The following is a 21,093-nucleotide window of genomic DNA, read 5'->3' as shown; positions in this document are numbered from 1 at the left end:
GGATCCATGTGACTTGGCAGAGTCTATTTGCTGAAAACCTCCAAAACTGGGCAGCTAGGACTGGCTGGAGTAACTGGAGTTGTTTCTCTGGGCTGTAGGGTGGAGGTGACTGCATTTCTGACACTGCCTGAACTCATCCCTCAGCCTTGGCTGTCAAATCTCAGCTCCCTACTCCTTGTCTGAAATGCATTGCCACATGGATCCAAGGGATTTAGAACTGCAGCCTCAGACCCAGGACTGGGTGTGCTGGTTAAAATGGGGGCTGGCCGTGGTGGGAAGAGGCTTTGTTGGGTTTCTGCTGTGGGCCTGGAATGTGAGAGCCAGTTTGATTCCCAGTCTCGCTGGGTGCTGAGGGAAGCAGCTGCTCGAGATCTGTCAGCGTTGTCTGTGCTGCCATTGCCATGGCAACGGGAGCCGGCTGCACACAAACGGCACAGGGATGTCGGAACAGCGTTTCAAAACAAACCGAGCTGGTTTGTCACTGAGCCCGGGGGGCGCCGCACAGCCCGGCCGCAGGGGCAGCTGCGAGCCCACGACTCTGCATCTCCTGCTTGGAGCGGTGCTCCAGACCCCTCATCATCTTGGTGGCCTCCTGGACCCTCACAAGTAGCCCCTTGTCTTTCCTGAGCTGTGGAGCCCAGGATTGAACACAATACTCCAGGTGTAGCTGCACAAGGGCAAAGCAGAGTAATCAGACAGAAAGAAGAAAAAAAGAGAAAACATGGAATGCATAAAAAGAAAAGACAGAGGAGGAGGAACATGGAGCAACCCACCTTCAGCACAGGAGCCCAAGAGGGATGGTCCTGTTGATGGGCAGGGAAGGGAAAAGCAGCTGAAGCTGTGCGTACAGAATGGTGTCATGTCAACATTTCAGAAGTAGCTCTCTATGTAGAGGTCTTCCCTTGCTGTGCCATGTGATGCTGCACTACTTTGGAGAATGTGGGGTTCAGCTGGAACCGGGACACGGCGCTGAGATGGAGTTCTAATTTTTAAATGCAGAAACTGGGGGGAATTTTTTTTGCCATTGACACTTGAAGTAACAATAAACTGTCTTAAAAACAATAACATAATTGTACGAGCATTGAACTTTATTTAAGGGGTTCACTGAGCTGGCAAGGAGCAAACCTGACCCATTACTTCAGCCCAGCACCAGAGCACAGGGATGAGTTCAATCACCCTCACCAGGGCCACCAACCTGTGTCCACAGGAACCCTTGGGGGAGCAGGGGGGACAATCCCCTTCATTCCCACCACTGCAGAGCAATGGAATCATCCCCATCAATTCTGAAAGGGAATACAGAATACAGAAAAGGGTCTGACTGACAGATCTGATGGAGAAAACCAAACCATGGGATGTGCTGGGTGCTCAGGATCAGGGCATGGAACTGGAAATGAACTAGAGTGGCTGGAGCTGGGATGAACACTCTGGGACAGCACACCAGCACCCACAGCATGTTTACCTGGGCTAAGGCTGGTCCTTCCATCGAGGGGCTGACATAGCTGCTGGAGATGTGTCTCACTGACACACTTACCCTCTTTAACACAAAGATTTCCTACAAGCTGCAAATTATTTCTATCACCTTTTAAATTGAGCTATTAGTTGCACAGCTTTTTTGGGATGTATTGAATTATTCAAGTCCTGCTACAGATTTGCAGCTCTGGCTATGAGATGTGGTCTCTGTACAGGAGTTCAGTGGGATGTGATGCTGGGTTGCACTGAGGAAGGAGCAGTTATTGAACCATTCAGTTCCCAGTCCCTCTGACATTCCATTCTCACTGCTGTACAAACCCCAGCACTCAGGAGCAGCAGTTCTGCCACACAGGTTGGACTGTAGAAAAGGAGTTCTTGGCTGTACATGGCTTCCACAGTGGCTTTGTTACTTCAGGTACAAACTGTACAAGTTCTCTGGGTTACAAGTGTTCTAAGTGGCAGAAACAGTTCAGCCTGTGTTTGTAGACTGGGTTTAAGTGTAGAGATTATTACAGGTAAGGACCAGGCTGAGTAACCAGCTCCATGTGAGAGCAAAGATGTGGGTTTAATACAACCTTCAACAGTACAAATATGTACATATGTACAGAGGGGGTCCTCTCCTCCTGCTGCTGAGCACTCTCGGCACTTGGTCCTCAGCTTCCCTGGAAGCAGGAAACACTGGAGTAAAACAGGTCCAGTTTTGCAGCACCTCAGGTTCCTGGGTTGAGCTCTCTGTGACCAGGGCCTACAGGACCCCCTCGCTGAGGCGGGACTTGCTGTAGTCCCCCAGGTCGTTCTGCAGGTCTCGCTCCTCATCATCTGCAATTACAGATTGCAATTAGATCACAATTAAAATACTCGAATCAGATCTGATGTGGTATCACTGAAAAAATACTGAAGTACAGTTCCCAGGACATGCTGCTAAGGTCACAGCCCTGAGCTGGCCAGGGCTGTGACAGGATGTGTCCAGCCCAGCTGTGAGTGCTCCAGGAGGATCTCTGGCTGCAGGGCAGCCCCACCTCACAGACTGCCTGACTGCAGACACTGCAGCACTGTCACACCAGCTGCTGGATTTGAGATTGCCTATCAAGCTTTCAAACCCCCCCACTAAAATCCAGCTCCTGCTCAAAGTCCCATGCCCAGAGATGACACCATTCACAGAGGGTGGGAACCTCAGGGACTAGCACAGGGAAGTTACTGGGACCCCTTCCTTAACAAGGGCCTCCTTCCCTCAAAAAGTGAAACACCCAACAACTTCCATTTGCTCCAACTAATAATCTTTTCCTACACCTCAGAGCTATTCCTTTCTATCAGGAAAGACTCTTGTTCACAGCAAAGGAAATCCAAGTTGAGCTCCCCCAGCACCCCAGGAGCCAGGCAGGGGCCTGAGAGGCTGGCTGGAGTTCCCCTGCATGACACAGGTTTGCTCTGTAAGAAAGTGCCACCACAGCACCTGGAAGTCCTGGAGTTACCCCCCCTCCACCATCCAGCCATGACAAACAGACATTTTAGAAGCTGCCACCTTCAAACATCCCCTTGCCCTTCCACAGGTGCCTGAGGGGAGGAACCATGCTGGGCGCTGTCCTGCCCCAAGGTACATCCCCCAAACTGGCTACTTCCCCTGGATAATTTCAATCTAAGCCTGCACATTCCTAGAGGCAAGAGAAGCCATGTGGAATCCAGTGGCTTTGTAGCACATGCCACAGGCTTTGTTCAGCCTGATGCAGACCTGGATGATGTTTACCTGACAGTTTTTAGACAGAAATCCTCGTTCCTTTTTAACCCTCCCTAAACAATTATAACCACCCTCCCTTCAACCCCCGCCATTCTGCCCTCTCCTGCCCTGCAGACATGTCAGTATAAAGCCTGAAGCAGCCACTTTTTCAGGAATATTGCTCCTGGAAGCTCTACCAGCCACACTCAAATCACAGCTCAAGCCATCACAACAAGTTATTAAGAAACAACAGAACAAAGCCTGGGAAATGTGGTTGGAGGTAGTAACACTTCTGCTCAGACCATCCCTTGGGAAGAAGCTTCCAGAAGTCACCCTTTAACCCTACAAGCTCTTAATCCAGTGGGTCTATACAGAGACAAAAAGGGGTTCATCTTCAGAAGGACCTTCCCCAAGTTCAAATTCCAAGCCACCAGAGCAGGGACCTTGCAGGGACCCCACCTGGAACGGAAACAATTTGATGGGGTCACTGTCAGTCAGAGCTCCGTTTTTCCAAAGACCACTCACACTGCAAGGTACACAAGCCCAGTCTCTGGGGTTGAACATTTTCCCACCACTTAGAACTGTATCACGGCCACCCTTTCCCAAGTGGCACTGGGGAATGCTGCCCTTGTCACTGCAGCTGTTCATGGCACCCCTGCTGCTGAGCCACCAGCTCCCTCATGAAGACCCCACAGCCAGGTACTCACACTGAGGCAGCAGCACTGAGGGGCAAGGAGAGCTCTGTGGGATAGGGACAGGGTGCTGCATCCCTGCACTGTGTGGCAGCCACCTATGGTCTGGCTCTGGTCCCAGGGAACAAGGGACAGGACAAGAGGAAATGGCCTCAGGCTGGGCCAGGGGAGGGTCAGGTTGGATATTGGGAACATTTCTTCACAGCAAGGCTGTCCAGAGCACCTACACTGAGCGAGGCAGAGGGCACCAGCCAGCACACACTCAGCTGCAGTTACGACCTCCACAGTTGCATCCTGAAGCCCAGGCAAGGAACTACTGCAGTGAGGAGCTGGGCAGGACCCACTGAGGGCTCAGGGACACAAAGGAGACCCTGCACTCCCTGCCCACAGCAGCCCAGCACCATCAGGGGCATGGCACCCTTGGCCCCAGCACGGACAGGAAAGTGCCACAGGAAGGGACACCTGCTACTGGACCAGGCTGCTGTGCATGCCCCTGTGCCTTTGTGCAGCTGCCAGCCCAGGGACCACCCACCAGAGGGGCAGGTGTGCCACACAAACCTGCTGTGAGTCCTGAGCACGAGGGGCACACAACAGCCTGCAGCTGGAGCAGCAGGCACTGCAGTCCATTAATAAGTTAATCAATTGCCACAGGTTCTGGTCCATCCTATTCCTTCACTTGTGCACGAGTTTCAAACTGCCAGCCCAGCCCAGCCTGCTGACACTGCACTTAGCTGCATGCTCAGTCAGCTGCTTTCTACTGGCTTTGCCCATTCATTTTGCTTAGATGCCAGTTAAATACAGTGCCTGAAAAACCTCCAGCTAAAAACTTATTAACTTATATAACTTATATTATGAGGGACAAAATCAGGGGGGCTGTACGATTTTTGTCCCATTTCCTATTCCCACACCCCCCTCTTTACTTTACACTTCCATTTAACTGGAAATACTCTCTATGTTTACCCAAGATTCTCGCCCTACAGACAGGCAGGCCTGTCCCAAATATCCCCCAACGGCTGGATGGAGAAGGCAGACAAGGCAGAGGCAAGCGAGGGAGGCGATGCAGGAGCTGCATGCAGGACAGGGAATGGCCATGCACACACAGGTGTTAGGCAGCACTGGATCAGGAGCTCTGAGGTGGGTTAGCAGAACACCACAAGTCTGTTGAATCTGTGTATAATGCACAAAAGTGACACCTGGAATCACCACCTGAGGCCTCACTGCCCACCAGCTCCAGGCAGGTGTGACAAGAGCAGGAGTTGAACCACTTCATTCCTCTACTTGACAATTTAGGAATGTGAAGGCTCAAAGCCCTCCCAGCCAGGGGCCAGAGTTGGGGGTTTGGGCAAAACCATGTCTGGAATTTAGAGTCTTGCTCTTCCTAGCAGGAGCTATAGACAACTGCAGTAAGGTGCCAAAACCCTCTCTCTCAAGACTTGCATTGTTGCTGTCCCACAGAGAGTGAGACCAAATTTCAAGCTTGTTTGTTCTGTCTGAGCAATTTGTGATCAGCTAAACCAGAGAGGCTTTACACAAATTCAACAAGTAACTCAGCATGGATTTATCACAATGGGATGGAGGTAAGGCCCAAGCTCACCTTGGACGTCTTCTTCTCCACCATCACCATCCTCTTCCTCATTGTAAGCCAGCTCGGCCTGTTTGTCTGCCTCATACTCACCCACGTTCCCATCATCCCCATTATAATCTGCCAGTTTAGAACCCTGCTGTGGGTCCACAGGGGATTCATTCTCATCAAAGAACCGGCCTGTGGAGTAGGAAAGGAGTGAGTCAGCAGCAGAGAGGAAAGAAACAGGGAGATCCTACACGAGAGCAGATCGCAGGTGGAGGCAGTCAGGGTCTGTGGGAGATCCAGCTGGAGAGAAAGGGGAGAGAAGGGAGAGGGCTGGGACAGGGGTTGAACAAGGCTCGTGGAGCACCTCAGTGCAGGTGACACCTCCGTGTCACCCTCGTGACACCTGACTGTCCCACACTCCTCCCTCCACAGCAAGGGCTGAGTTGAGCACCCAAACAGCTCCACCTTGGACTGCCCACAGGCACCAACACAAGACTCCTCAAAAAGCACAAGAGCACTCACTCTTGGAAGGGTCAGTAGCCACTTTTGCTGAGGCCTGGTATTTTGCACACCCTAGAGCCAGCCAACGCTGCCCTGGTGCCCGGCAGTGCCTGCAGAGGGTGCCCTGCTGGCACGGGAGGGAGCCCAGCACAGGCCTGTCCTCGCTGCTCGGCTTGGAAACTCTAGCTGGCTTTACACTCTGCTTCCCTAGCAAGCATTAACCGTTTCCAAAATGTCCCAAATCCAGTATTTTCATCTCCCAACAAAAAATGAAGAGAGGTTTCAGATCGTGAAACAATGCACGAGAAAAACGGGAATCAGCTGGAAATACGGAATGAGCAGGCAACCACCCAGGCACACAGGGAGAGATTACTGGTGTGATGTCAGCTCAGAGCTGGTGTTTAATGGGATACAGGGAGATCTCCTCCAGCCCACTGCTGGAGGGAAGCAGCTCTGAGGCTGCAGAGGTCACTGGCCTGGAAGGCTGTGTATAAATGGGAAAAATGGGATTAAAGTGTGATACAATTCTTACACACTGGGCACCAAGGCTGCCAGGGCAGGTGATGATTCCCAGTGCAAGCAACTAATGGAGAAGTAAAACTGGAGAATGATTTCAACATCGGGATTAAAAATGGACAGATGTAGAAGTAAAGTTATTCCCTAAAACAATGTGTCTGTAAAAACCAGGACAGAAGCAGTATCATCCTGCTTCTCTGTATGGAGGGAAAGAAGCATAATCACATCTAGCACAGCTCAAACATACAGGAACACCAGTTTCAGGCATTTTCATAAAACAAGCAAGAGAAACACCCACAATCTGTTTAGAAATCCAAAGTTCCATACATTATTCATTGCCTGTTCATGTCTAATGGAGCGATCCTGTTGGTATTTTTGACACTGCATTATATACAAAACCCAGGTAGGACAGCGGGATTTGCACATGTAAAACCCAAACTGAGCCATGAAGACAAGGGCATGTACCAAACTTCCAGCAAAACCAGCCCGTGGGTAGCCAGAGACACTGTGACAAACAAGCACTGAATGATTGAAGTTGACAGAAGGAAAGGCTGAAGTTGATGAAGAGATCCCAGGAAATGCAGCAGGCCCACAAAGGCTACAGACTGAGCTCAGGGAGCACAGTCAGTCTGGTGAGCCCATCCAGTGCCACACCTGCCACGGGCAGGGGCACCTCCCACTGTCCCAGGCTGCTCCAAGCCCCGTCCAACCTGGCTTTGGATACCTCCAGAGATCCAGGGGCAGCCACAGCTGCTGTGGGAATTCTATCCCAGCCCCTGTCACCCTCAGAGAGAACAATTCCTAATTCCCAACATCCTATCCATCCCTACCCTCTGGCAGTGGGAAGCCATTCCCTGTGTCCTGTCCCTCCATCCCTGGTCCCAGTCCCTCTCCAGCTCTCCTGGAGCCCCTTCAGGCACTCTAAGGTCTCTCCAGGCTCTTCTCTCCTCCAGGCTGAACAGTCCCACTCTGCACCCTCTACTCCATAGCCCTCAGTCACCAACACCAGCCAGGCACCTGCCCACGGTGGGAGCTGCAGAGCTGTGCCACAGCTGGGCTCCTCCTTACCAGGGGTGAGTTTGTCACCAATGGACCTCTCTGAACAGCCACTGACCTCAGGACAGACCCTTACACAAACCTGGATTAGCTATTTCCTTCCATGATAAACTCTCTCCCTCACTGCCCCGTTAAAACCTACAACAGGAGTTATCCCAAATATGAAGGAGCAAAGAGAAGAGACTAAGTGGGGACAATTCCTGACTCTCAAGTACCTCCTCACAGCCTACAATGGAGACATTTCCTTCCCAGCTCCATCTACCCTCCATCATATAATCCATGACCAGGGAAGAGAGACAATGCATTAAAAAACCCAACCACTGAAATGAGAAGCTCTCACTCCAGAAGCTTCTTCCAGAAGCTGCTTTGATAATATAACGAGCCTTGCACACCTCAGGATACACAGAGTGGAAGCCAGGCCTGCCCAAATTCTGTGATAATTTGTAATATACTTGTCCCTGCTCCATCACAAAGTTCTGTAAGTGATATTAAAACAACCAAAGTTTTCTCAGTTTTGACTGAATTCCTACAACATTGTCCAAAAGGTGTACTGAAGTCAAGTAATAAAGTGAGTAACTCAGCATCCTGCATATATCAAAGTTCTGAGTTAACCAATTTGTAAACCTTGCAGTAATTTCCAAAAACATCCTTAATTAGGATAAGGAAATAATTTTTAAAAATAACTGAATGTACATGTGAAAAATAACCCATTAAAGCCTATCTTTTACCCATGAACACATTATATTCCTTCTCAGGCTCCCTCTCCAAAGCCACCCTCTGCAATGGTCCCCATTTTCCAGACAGGTACTTACACAGATAAAAAATGAAGAGATTTTTTAAATATATTGAAGTGTGTGATATTGGCCAACTTACTTTGCTTAATCTTCTGCAAGTCACTAACTCGGCTCTTTGGGATTTTTATCTGGTCTGGCTCAACCTTGTGCTCTTTCTGGGTTTCCACATTTTCTTCAAAATTCAAGTGCTGGAGAGCATTTGGAGGGATCTGCTTGGCGATGTCAGCATTTCCATCACTGTCACTGGGCAAACCTACAACGTTGAAAGGAAGTTACACTCAGAATGTTAGCAGGACAGGATTGGAACAAGCCACCTGCAGGGCAGGCATCACCTGATATTCTCTAACCTTACAGTGACTTGATCAAACACAGTTAATTTTCTTTGGGTTTGTCTCTCTTCTAACTGCAATTCCTCCAAACCCTTTCACTGCAGGACTTTAAGTTCTCACATCCTAAACCTTCCCCATGTCACCCTCAAGTGAGCTGTTCCCAAGGACAGGAGAACACTGAGCAAGTGACAGGAACATCTGATTGTGGCTACCAAGAGATCAAAAACCAATCCCTGAGGGAGTGGTGCAGCCCTAATTTGTACCCTAAGGAGGAACACACATTTAAATTACTCTGTCCACTTGAAGCACTTATCTTTCAAATTTCTAACTCTAATTTAGCTGTGATTGGTCAAAAGGCTCAGAAATTATTGGTTTGGAGGTTACAAGAAGAGATAATACAATGGCAGCCCAAGTGCCTCAGCCAGGTACAAAACACAGCCTTGGATCCTGCAGAAATTTATCCTTAGTTTTCTTCCTGTAACCAAAACATTGTCCCATCACCTGCTAACAGGAATTTTACCTGGTGCCAGGTTTGGAGCATGGGGCTGTTCAGTTGGAAGATTGATAACAGGCTGATGACCTTCACTTTTAGGAGCTGAAATAAGTGGCCTCTTTAAAGCTAAAAGAGAACACAGGGACAAAAGCATTAACGTGAAACAAACACACTATTTACCTGGTCTTGCTCCAACAATTCCGTAAACTTCTATTTTTTTTATAATCTCCTTAATGAAAATACAAAAGGTAAGATTTCAGGAGGGGCATTATCCAAAACATTCCATTTTGAGATTTCAAACCTCTAAGGCACAGTAGAAATGATCTGATTTTACACCCCACTTGAATTTTATTACCACAGAGAGATTTTAAGTCTGCACTCACTGCGTACCACATGGTGTTCACACATAACATCTACATCACCAAGACCCAAATGTGAAAGAATGAAGAGTATTTCTCCTAACCAGTGGGAGTATCTTCAGCTTTAGCAGGGTCATTATCTTCTATTTCAGGCATGCCTGCATCTCCTCCTGGTTTGATTTTCTCTGCAAGACAAGAAAAGGAGATTCTGCCTCACTAACCCTTCAGTGTGAACTGTGAATTTCCCTCTTGTGGAAGGCTCTAATTTAGAACAATCACTGCAGCTAATCAAGGTACCTGATCCAAACAATTCCTTTTTCTGCTGCAGAGAAATGTGCAGTCTGGAGGCTGGCAAAGGCTTGCAACCCAACTGGCCCATTCTCTATCACAAATGCCCAAAAAAGAAAATACCTTTGCCATTTGCACCATGTTCTGAAGGCTCCTCATTCTTCACTATGTCTTTATCTTCCATCTCTGCAACGGCCCCAGGTATTGCCTGGTCACCATTGCTGGGGCTGACTGCAGTGTCTTTACTAGACTGAACTTTTTGTGTGGCCTGTTAGAAAAAATAAGGAGACAACATTAAACATTTCCCTGGAAATTACAAATTAAACATCCTCGAATTCAAGATTACTTTGGGTCAGCAAAACTGCATTTATGAATTCAGTGATCACCAAAGCAAAGAACAGAGCACTCTATGCACAAAGCTGGAGCCTGGAAACACAACTGTACAGAAAATGTTCAGCACAGCTGCAGGACATTTCTAGTGCCATACAGAGGTGTTAAGCACAACAAAAACAGGTCAAGGTAAGCCTTAAGCCTCAGGTCAAAGCCTTGAAACAATTCCAGACTGTAAGAGAAGATGTGACAAACTTGCTCTCAGTCTGCCCTATTATTTGAGATGTTTATAAATGAAGTAAGGAAACAAAATTTTAAGCATCTGTTTGCAGGAAAGAGGCCCAAATTCTGCTGGCAGCCTGCTTGATGTAATCACACCCTTGACACCATTCCAGTACCATCACAATTTGCATCACATTAGCACCTCAGGCCTCATCAGAGCTCAGGCTCCCTCTGCAGCAACCTGGCTAAGGCTGTGAGAACACAGATCCCACCCTGGAGAGCTGAACAGAGATATCCATGTTACAGGCAACAACTGAAATCCTCAGCAATGACATCATGGAGCAAGGCTGGAGCACAGCAGAGAATTTGGCCTCAGCTTTGAGCTCAGTCCACTGGGTGTGACAGTAGGCAGATTTCTTACACTAACACCCACTTAGGGCTGCTCAAGGGGGATCCTGAACAAAGTTAGGGAAGAAATGTCCCAGGCCTCCACATCTCTGAGGCAAACAGCAGGCTTTGGGCTCTTCTCATTCAACACAAACTTTTTTGGCATACCTTTTGTTCCCGAGCAATTTGGTCCATTAATTTCTTGATGTTCTCTTCGTGCTGCAGTCTCATTTCCTTGATCTGCTGCCCACACTGCAGGCTTGAGGAGAAACACACCATTAGTTACACTTCATTTGTTGGATCTGCTCTCCCACAAATAAAATAAGAGGAAAAATATCAAGTGGCACAAAAAGCCAAACCTGAGCTATAACTAGAATAGTCTGTCCAAGAAGCCTGGTCCTGGCATGTATATGGAGTGGGAATGGACTGAATACAGTAAGAAAGCAGAGCTGGAAAAAAATAGGCACAGAGCCGAGAAAACAGTAAAATAAAGAGAATGGCCTTGAATATACTTCCTCCAGAAGCTGGAATGCAACCAAAAGGTCAAGCTGCACAGTTAATCTGTCCACAAATATTAATTCCGCTGGGAAAGCAACATGGCTCTCCTGGCTGTCAACAGAGAAGGTGCATGAGTGCCCCTATCAGTTACTGCTCCCAACTCAAATAACACCATCTGAATACACATCCAGCTGCCTCAACTGCCCCAGCTAGCCACAACATCAGCCCAATCACCAAAACTCCCACGTCCCACAAACTCTCAGCATACCACAGAACTCTATGTATGTAAAAGTTTCAAACACTTTCTCAAGAGTTAAGTCTTCCTCACTCTTCAAAGCAGGAGTATTTGTTCTCCCCGTTCCTCTATCATCAACTGAAAGGGTTGAAGTCAATTTAAAATTTCAATCTACACAAGGTGTTTTCAGCTGAAACAAATGAAACTACACTGCTAAAAAAGGCAGCAATTAACAACGCTGGTGACACAGGACTTGTCCTTTAGACTCCTTCATGAACTAAATCTCCATGTTATAAAAAATACATTGACTTCAAAATGCAGAATGATTCCACTAAGTCAAGATTCTCCTTAGCTCCTGTCTCACGTTGGGGGAAGGACAACAACATCACCAAGAACTTGAAAGTCAAACAGTCAGCTCAGGTGCATCACCAAGTGAGCACACTCCTGTTTGATGATTAGCAGACACGAGATTAATTAGCACTTTTTAGTAAATACAGGTCCCCCTCACACACACACACCAGCCTGCATCTACCAACACTCCTGAGGACATACCTGTCATACTCCAGCCTCCTTGTCAGGTACGTGTTGTTCTTCTTGTACTCGTGCAGCTGATCTTCCTGGCGGATGAACTCCTGCCGTAACTCTGCCAGTTGCTCTGGGCCAAAAGAGCAAAACCAACATGAATACAGAAAGACAAGAAAAAATGCCCTGTGGCAGATACAATTTCCAATATTGCTAAGTAAGAAATTGCTCAAGTTTCATGTCTAGACATACTTTAAAGATTCTTAAACCAATCTGAAGAAGATGCCACTTTACTCATGTATGCCAGATGGCAGCATGAATTCAGAGACAATTCTTCTGATATTATGCCAATCTCCCAAACTGTTTCTGCACCTCTGCATTCAGAAACCTTGCACAGCGCTATTTCACTTATCTGCTGGAAATGTCCATAATTTCCTGAATGGCTCTATCACTCTGAGTAACACGGAAGTGCTGCCAGGTTGCTCCAGCCAGGATGCTCAAACACTGTTTGTGGCAGTGAGTGTACAAAAGGAGGCACCTTTCTGCTACCCGTAAAGCCATCACAGATTTCCTGTCTTCACAACTGCTCTAGAAGCCCTCCCTGCTCCTCAGGCTAGGAATAATGAAGCTCCCTACTATTTTAAGCTGCAGCTACACGGATACAGGCAGAGCCCATGTGTGTTGTGTGCAGGCATGTTCAGATCTGATCACGTTCTGGCTCACTGTGAAGTGCTCTGAATACAGCAACACCCCAGGCATTATAATCATGTCTGTACAGAACTACAGAGATGTGTCCTGGACCTTTTTCTAATCCAGCTTAACCATCACAATGTTTCTGATCAAACTCTACTAAACTGCGTGTCTGGCCATGGAAATGATTCTACTGTCTTGTAACTCAGCAGTGCCAGAACACACATCCTTACTGCAGCAAAGAGAGAGCCAGCTCTGCACTTACCCACACCAGGTAACAAACACAATGAGATTTTGCATTACAAGAAATGTGAAATTATGAGCTCCAGCATCACTAGATCCTTCATTTATACTGCATTCAGCAGCACCTGGGCAGTTAAAATGCACAGCTTCAGCCTGCCAAATGAGTTTGGCCATGAATCCCTCACCCTTTAGCCGATGTATGTCTGCCATCTGATACGAGATGTTGTTCTGCAGCTTCATCTGGAAGGAAGAAAAGGTTGGATAAATACAGGTGACCAGCAGGCTGGGGAGGGTTTGGGCTGTGAAGATTCAGGTGTGAATGTTTGCTTGGTGAAGCAACGTACGGACAGGATTATCAGAGTGACATGCACAAAGTTCCTGTAAATCTAAGAAATGTGTATTTAGGGAGTGTAAGTGACATCACCAAACTAAACACTGTGTTCAGGCTTTGCTAACAAAGGCTTAACTTTTAATTCCAGAACATATTTATATAAAAAAAACTAGATTGCCTCAACTTAAATAAACATGCTGCATCCTGATATTGCAAGAGGGACAGTAAACAGCCAATGTCAAAGCACAGGTGGATAAAAATAAATACAGCATCAACAGCAAAACCAATTGCTACCTAAGACAGATGATCTAATAGAATTGTTGTATTTAAATAGATCTTTTATGTGTTGCTATCTAACACCCTAACACACATTTTATTTTGAGAGAGAATCTCACACCAGTAAACAACAACAGCTTTTAATTTGGCATTTTTAGTAAGGAAAAAAATAGTTACAATAAGTAAGAAATGCAAGTACACAAAGCCCTGAAGTAAAGATGCTTTGTTTGTCATTACATAAAGACAAAAACCAGCAGGAACAAAGAAAAAGATTAATGTGTGGAATATTCTGAGAAAGCAGGTAAAAATCCCTGCCTGCCCTCAGGCACTTCAGGTGCTGTGGTGTTTTTGTTGTAATTCCACAGTGACACAAAGGGTAACGGCAGGAAGGTGCTGAGCAGGGCTGTCAGGCGAGGGTGACAAGGTCAGCATCACCTCTGCGAACAGCACACTGCAGTGCCAGCCCAGCCACTTGGCCAGGACATGGTGGGACATCCATGGGGACACACCTGGACACAGGGCCTGTTTCAGTTCCCCCCACAGTCCCTGAGGTGTCTGTGTCAGTCACCTCCGTTTCCTGTCAAAAAACCCCAAAACACACTTGCCCTGTCTTTAGGACTTCCCTGCACCTGAGCCTTCCCTTTTATTAAATTCTTCATTATTTAAATGTATTTCCCATTGTGGTTTTGTTGTTACAAAAGCACTCTGAGGCTGATGCCTTTGTCCAGTGTGGGTATGATCAGGCATTCCTGCCTTGGCCCCTCCAGCCATGCAGGAACTGCAGAGATGGTGCTTTCCTGCGGCACAGTGCACATGAACATCCCACAGCTCTGGACACACATCAGAAGCTCCTTGAGCTTTTGTGCCAGCCTGCAGGATCCTGGCTGTCCCTGCCAACAGGGCACTGCAGGACCCTGCCTCGCCCCTGGTGCATAGACAAATCCTGACCCATGTCCAAAACAAAAGTCAAGAGGGTTCTAGGGCCTAGAGAGTCACCACCACAGCTCCCACAAATGACAGGACACAGCACTGCTTCACAAGGCTTTTCCCAAAAAATGAAAGCAAGTAGAACTGTGAAATTTTAGGGATACAGCAGAAAAAATGGTAAAATAAGCAAAATGGCCTGGAACATATTTCCTCCAAACCCTGGAATATAACAGAAAAGTCCAGCTCCACAGTTAATCTGTCAGCATTTATTAACTCCACCAGGAATGTGATCTTTAGGTAACCTGAGCCCTCTGACCACAGTGCTCTGAAAGAGGGACAAAATTACTCCCCAAAGGAACACTCAAGGAGCCTCCTGGCACGTCAGAGCCACGTTTGTCTCATGCTCTGCCCACTGAGGCTTTCAAGGCCCCCTCACAGGATGCACAAAGCAACATCTCATCAGGGCCAGCCTGGGTAGGACTTGTAGAGCTTCACTTCAAATGCACAACTGGCCCTGCAGTGGGGACACACAGGGAAGCACAAGACACAAGTCACCACCAAGCCTCTCCATGCACTGGGCACCCATCGTGTCAGCTCCCCCTCCAACAGGGGATGGGGAGCAGGTACACCCAGTGATCTGTTGTGTGAATGAACAAGTATCTCCCCCTCTTCAAAACTACAGGCAAAAATCATATTTTCCTGTATTCCACTCTAATGCAGTTGTTTCCCAGAACCCAATAAATCTGTGAACAAAGGAGATCCTGGGAAGTAGCGGGGTCTGTTTTCAGGCCCTCATCTATGAGAATTCCTCACACACAACCCCTTCCCACTGGCTCTTGCTGATCCCACAACCATGTGCCTGGCTGGGGGAGGGCTGCTGTCTGTGAGCAGGAGCTGCATGGGAATGTGCAGCACTTTAATCACACAATCTTCCCTTTTGGTGATTTTGAGTTTCAGAGAGAAGTGACAGAATTTATATCCAAACCAGCTCAGCTGACAGCAAATGTCCCTCATCTGAAGGACAGAAAAGGAGAAAGCTTTTTTATGATTCATGGGATCTGTTCCACCTACACATGCAAAACCCACAATCCATGAGCCATGGTGCAGGTCCAGCTCTTCCTGGGCCCCATCCTCCTTTGGTCTAGACCTATTTGTATTGCTGAGCTCTCAGGGGCTCCTCAGGGCCTTTCCAAGTACTTGGGACGGAGAAAATAAGCCCTCTGCAGCCCAATGAGCCCTTCACAGGAAAAAACCCACCAGAAATCCTATGCATGGTCATGTGGCAACCCTCCAGTGAATCCTGAGTTGTGAATCTTGCCATGTAACAACTCCACATTGCTGCTGTCAAGCTACAGCTTTGCAAACTGGGGAGTTACCAAGTTTTGGCAACAAAGAACACACCCAGCTGCTGCTGGGGATGTTTGACCAAACAGTTCACCCCAAACACTTCTGGGCAGCAGGTAAGGGCAGGGCAGTGCTGCACACCTGGCACGGCCAGCAGCAGGTAGGGAAGGAGAGGTGCTCCGTGCAGGCTGGGCGCCTGCCACCTGGAAGCTCTCCACCAGGGACTGCTGCCAGTCCCACGTGTCACTGTCACTGCGCTCACGGCTAACGGATGCACTAAGCTATGGAAAAACCCCAAACCCACCGGCATGCTGCCAAAAACCCATGGAATACCCAGGCAGCTGGGGCTACCTGTGCATGCAGCACCTGCCCAAAGTCCACAGTAGGCATTACCCCTGCCTGCCCCTCACAGGGCGCTTCAAAAGAGACCTCCTTGCTTGTTCCAGCTCCAACAGACCCTCAAGAGCCCACCAGGAGGGGAGAATTCCCAAGAATTCATGTTTTACTGCTTCTTTTTAAACACAAGACACTGGGTCACACTCCCATATTTGCTCCCAAAAGCAAACATCACCCTGGTGCAGTGATAGGCTCGTTCACAAGCAGGAGACAGAGGGAGAGCCAAGGGTTTGGCCTTGACTCCAGAAATCCCTGAGCCAAGAGCAGGCTGCTGCAGAAACTGGGGTTGCCTCAGCACTGGGAAAGGCACTTGATTTATGTGACCACAAGGCAAAGAACCTCAGCTAAGGACAAAGCAGCACAAAGCACAACTGACACCAAGACTCTTCAAATGAGTTTTCCTTAAAATGAGCCTGAATTTGTAGTGATCACTTGATACCAATGCTGAGGTTTTATTTCAGCTCCTGCATTTCACAAACGGACTAAGATCACAGGTAATGAGCAGTTTGGTCAGACAGACTTGCCAGATTCTATTTTGAGAGGAAAAAAATTATTATTCAAGCCTTTTTTGGTCAGACACTTCATATCTACTACTGTTTTGTTGTGACAGACTTTCGTTCTCTAAAACAAAGCTTTACTCACTGCTCTCCAGAAGCAGCAGTCCTTAAAAAAAGTAATTTAAAGGGCTTTAGGAAAAAAAATAAACATTGTTGCCACTGAGAAAAGACATGGGAGGAAAAAAGGCCAGCAACTGGTTTTTGATAAAATCTTGCTCTTCTGGCCTCTTAGGGCACTCTGAGCATTTTGAACACAAGAGAAAGGATGTTCAAAAGCTACGAGTTCACACGGCCTTAACTGGCAGCCTCTGGAACAAAGGTGGAAGACTCACAGCACACACTGCAGGCAATTAACACTAAATTTAATTTGGCAGGTTTACTGGGCAGGTTTCTCTTGGTGCCCTCTGGCTCTGCCCTGTGCAGGGTCACACTCAGAGAGTCCAAAGCCCAGGCAGATCCCAGGGAACAGCAGAGGGGTGGGCAGGCAGGGGCAGCCAGCAGCAGCTGATCGTGCCTCGTGGCTCCAGTAACCAGGGCTGCACCGCCCAGCTCAGACCTACATCTCCTCTCCTGGTGTCCTACGGGAACACACCACAGATTTCCAAAATACCAGTGCCTTGCCTTCAAAGCACCCCTTGTCATGCAGCCCAGTAACTGATCCCAGAATCCCTGAGGCTGGAAAAGCCCTCCCAGACCATCCAGCCCAACTTGCTCCCAATCCCCACCTTGTCACCACCCAGAGCCACATCCAGGAATTCCCTGGACACCTCCAGGGATGGGGACTCCAAACCTCCCTGGGCAGTTCCAGTGCCTGACCACCCCTTCCAGGAAGAAATCCTTCCTGAACTGTGCCTGACAGCTACCTGAATCCTGCCAGGGGAGTTTTACACCCACAGGCAGTGACACTAACACACCAAACAAGCTGGCTGCCCTTTTGCAGACAGAAGGGGAAGTATCTTGGCTAAACCCCAACTGCTTTAGAATCACTGAATCACTGAGGCTGGAAAACACCTTTAAGATCATGGAGTCCATGTCATATCCAACTGGAATTTTCACTGCAATCTAAGGAAAAATAAAATTTAAAATTATGTTTGCTGAACAGCCAAAGGGCTTAGTTTTAATGGCTCAGTAGGAAACATTAATACAAACTTAATCAGTTTAAGGGAGTCTAACTCTGGAATGTGAAGTGTTCATATTCAGCTTTTCCTGTGTCAACTCAATGCATTTTCTGAGGCTGCACATCCCTTGTGCAATAAGAAAGGGCCAGAAAAACAAACCTAGCCAGCAATAACCCTGGAGAGTGTGGCATTTCCATAAATCCCACTGTGAGAACAGTGTTCAATGAGCAGAGAGATGACCTGCATGCAAATACACCCCACACGGCCCCTGAGCAGGACTTCTGTGTTGAGCCCCGTGAACTTCCCAGTTCAGGACAGTTATGAAAGCACAACAGTGAAAGTTGAACCATTCACTCATCTTCCACAACAAAAGAAATCCCAAGCCACCCCCACTGAAAGGGCCAGCTGAATTTTAAATGAGGTTGGCTTCTCCAAGCCAAGGAAAATGACACGTTAGTCAGCAGCAGGGTTGTTTGGTTTTTTTTTTCCCCTCAAGTACACGCTGGCAGCATAAAAATCAGAGTGTGCTGTACCAGGCATTCCAAGAGGCAAGCTCAGGGTGCTACTGAACACCACACTGGTTTCATTTCCCTTGAAACTGCAGTTTTTGCGTCTGGTTTCTTGAATTATCACAAAGGATCAAATATTCTCGGCAGAGACAGAAAGCTAAAAAACAGTAAGTAAATTTGAAACAGCCGTCTGGAAATGAGCGCTCATGGGATTTTCATTGTTCACAGGACATCTCCAGCTCTTTTTGGGGACGTTTTCAGAAAACAGAGAGCGCTGCAGCTGTCCCAGCAGCACCAACCCTGAGCCTCGGGGCCTCGGTTCACTCCCGAGCTGCAGAGGCTGCGGGGACACCTTGGGCAGGCGAGGACTGACAGTGCTCCGGGCTGAGCCGCCCCGGGGGGCACCGGGACCCTCCGCCGTCCCCTGCCCTTACCTTGCCGTCCTCGCACCTCTTCACCTGGCCGTCCCTGGCCTGCAGCTGGCTGCTCAGGTGGCTATAGTCCGCCTCCTTCTGCTCCAGCTGCTTCCTGTGCGAGTCCACCTTGCCCAGCAGGTCCGAGTTGCGCCGCTCCAGGCGGCCCCGCGCCACCTCGGTGCGCTGGGCCTGGCTCTGCAGCTCGGCCAGCTCCTCCCGCAGCAGGGCCTGCCGCGACGCCGCGTTCCAGCAGTGGAAGGCGAGCACGGCGATCACGGCCAGCAGAGCCACGAGCACCAGCGAGGGCAGGCGGCCGCCCCGGCGGTTCGCCCCGAACCCCACCATGGGGCAGGCCGCGGGCGGGGGCTTCAGGCGAAGCGGGGAAGGCGCTCAGGGGGCCCTGAGCGTGCGGGGGGATGTGAGGGGAAGGGGGTATCCTGAACAGGGGAAGAGGGAATGATCAGGGGGGAAGTGCGGGGTCCAGGGGAAGGGGGGTGAGGTGGGGGGGCTGAAGAAGGGAAGAGGCCCTGAGGGCAGCGGGCTAGGGGAGCTGGGAGAGAACGGCGAGAGGGAAGAGCCCGAGGGGAGCGGGCGGTGGCCGGCAGGGCTGTGCCGGTGCCGGTCCCAGCCGAGCCGCCGCCGGGCCGTACGGGACCCACCGGCCGAGCCGCCACCGCGGCGCCCCGCCCGGCGCCCGCCCCCTGCGGCTCTCGCGAGAGGAGCCCGCGGAGCGCTCGCGAGAGCCGGGCCCCGCCTGCCCTGAGGCGGTGTGTGCCGCGCGGCGTGGCTGGGCTGCGTGCGCGGCGGGGTCACGCTAAAGGACAGTAAAAACCTGCCGGTGTCACACCGTGCCGTGCGTAGGGAAACGCTTCACAGTCACAGCCCCAATGTCCAACCTGGCCTTGGGCACTGCCAGCGATCCAGAGACAGCCACAGCTGTTGTGGGCACCCTCTGCCAGGGCCTCCCCACCCTCCCCGGAACAATCCCTGCCCAACATCGCATCCATCCCCGCCCTCCTTAAGCGGGAAGGCTTTCTGTTTTGTCCTGTCCCTCCATCCCCTGTCCCCAGCCCCTCTCCTGCTCTCCCGGAGCCCCTTTAGGCCCTGGAAGGGCCTCTGAGGTCTCCGGACCCTTCTGCAGATGACCGCCCCGGCTGTCCCAGCCTGGCTCCACGGCAGGGCACGCTGCGGCAGGAACCTCACGGACTTCTCGGCCCCACAGGAGAGGTGTTTGCTGAGGGAGCAAAGCCTGTCCTCGGGCTGAAGTGAGGGGTGGATCATTCGTTTTATAAGAAACACTCGGATAACACATGTACTCCTGAGCAGATTCCTTCACACCCCGTTAATGTCACGGTGCCGCTGATTCTCACAGGGGAAAACGGGATACAGAGCTGGGCTGGAATATGGAGCGAGCTCTGGCCGTGGCTGCAGCCGCTCCCTCGGTGTGAGGGGAGAGAGATCCCAGCAAAGTCAGGGCTCCATGTGTAGGGAGAGAGATCCCAGCAAAGTCAGGGCTCCATGTGTGGGAGAGAGATCCCAGCAAAGTCAGGGCTCCATGTGTGGGGAGAGAGATCCCAGCAAAGTCAGGCTCCATGTGTGGGGAGAGAGATCCCAGCAAAGTCAGGGTCCGTGTGTGGGAGAGGATCCCAGCAAAGTCAGGCTCCATGTGTGGGAGAGAGATCCCAGCAAAGTCAGGGCTCCATGTGTGGGGAGAGAGATCCCAGCAAAGTCAGGGCTCGGTATGAGGGAGAGAGATCCCAGCAAAGTCAGGGCTCCATGTGCAGGGAGAGAGATCCCAGCAAAGTCAGGGCTCCATGTGTAGGGAGAGAGATCCCAGCAAAGTCAGGGCTCGGTATGAGGGGAGAGAGATCTCAGCAAAGTCAGGGCTCGGTATGAGGGGAGAGAGATCCCAGCAAAGTCAGGGCTCCGTGTGTGGGGAAAGAGATCCCAGCAAAGTCAGGGCTCCATGTATAGGGAGAGAGATCCCAACAATCAGGTGCGCAGGTGCTCACCCCCGCACAGACTTTGGGCTCGGCTTTGCTCCCTGTGATGGGATTTAGTAACAGTTCTGCACTGCTCTGGCCAAGCACCTTGGGTGACAGAGGGTCACAGTGAGCTTCTGGGCACAATCCCAGTACCTCCAGCTGCAGATGGTGTGGGGAGCATGTGGGAGAAACAGGAGGGCATCAGCTTTTCTCCTAAAGGGAGCAAAGAGAACAATATTTAAGAAATAAAGTATAAAATACCTTCCTGAGACACAGCATACATTGTGCAGAATGTCAGCTGTGACAATGGTGTCACAGCTTTCTC

At 49.7% G+C, this 21,093-nt stretch overlaps 1 protein-coding gene across 2 annotated transcripts; it reads right to left on the bottom strand.

Annotated features, from left to right (window-relative positions):
* Positions 1–1,067: 1,067 nt before the first annotated feature.
* On the bottom strand, positions 1,068–19,463 carry GOLM2 (golgi membrane protein 2). Of its 2 annotated transcripts, XM_030228338.2 has the most exons (10): positions 18,802–19,462; positions 13,095–13,149; positions 12,007–12,109; positions 10,890–10,980; positions 9,906–10,050; positions 9,599–9,679; positions 9,163–9,261; positions 8,393–8,566; positions 5,471–5,638; positions 1,068–2,289 (listed from the first exon to the last, which is right to left on the bottom strand). In XM_030228338.2, the coding sequence occupies exons 1-10, from the start codon at positions 19,126–19,128 to the stop codon at positions 2,216–2,218; spliced, it is 1,317 nt and encodes a 438-aa protein (XP_030084198.1). In that variant the 5' UTR covers positions 19,129–19,462; the 3' UTR covers positions 1,068–2,215. The 2 variants fall into 2 exon arrangements, with proteins under 2 accessions (XP_030084198.1, XP_030084199.1); XM_030228339.2 differs by lacking the exon at positions 5,471–5,638 and having other exon boundaries at positions 18,802–19,463.
* Between the last annotated feature and the right edge of the window lie 1,630 nt (positions 19,464–21,093).

This window comes from Serinus canaria, chromosome 10 (genome assembly GCF_022539315.1).
Source record: "Serinus canaria isolate serCan28SL12 chromosome 10, serCan2020, whole genome shotgun sequence".
Taxonomy (NCBI): Eukaryota; Metazoa; Chordata; class Aves; order Passeriformes; family Fringillidae; genus Serinus; species Serinus canaria.
This window is presented reverse-complemented; position numbering and strand designations above follow the sequence as displayed.

Coding starts and splice junctions, on each gene's coding strand:
- GOLM2 (XM_030228338.2), bottom strand. CDS start 19,128: ATGGTGGGGTTCGGGGCGAACCGCCGGGGCGGCCGCCTGCCCTCGCTG. Junction 8,567..9,162: donor TGCTCCAAACCTGGCACCAG/GTAAAATTCCTG, acceptor TCAACGTTGTAG/GTTTGCCCAGTGACAGTGAT. Junction 2,290..5,470: donor TGGAGAAGAAGACGTCCAAG/GTGAGCTTGGGC, acceptor CTGTAATTGCAG/ATGATGAGGAGCGAGACCTG.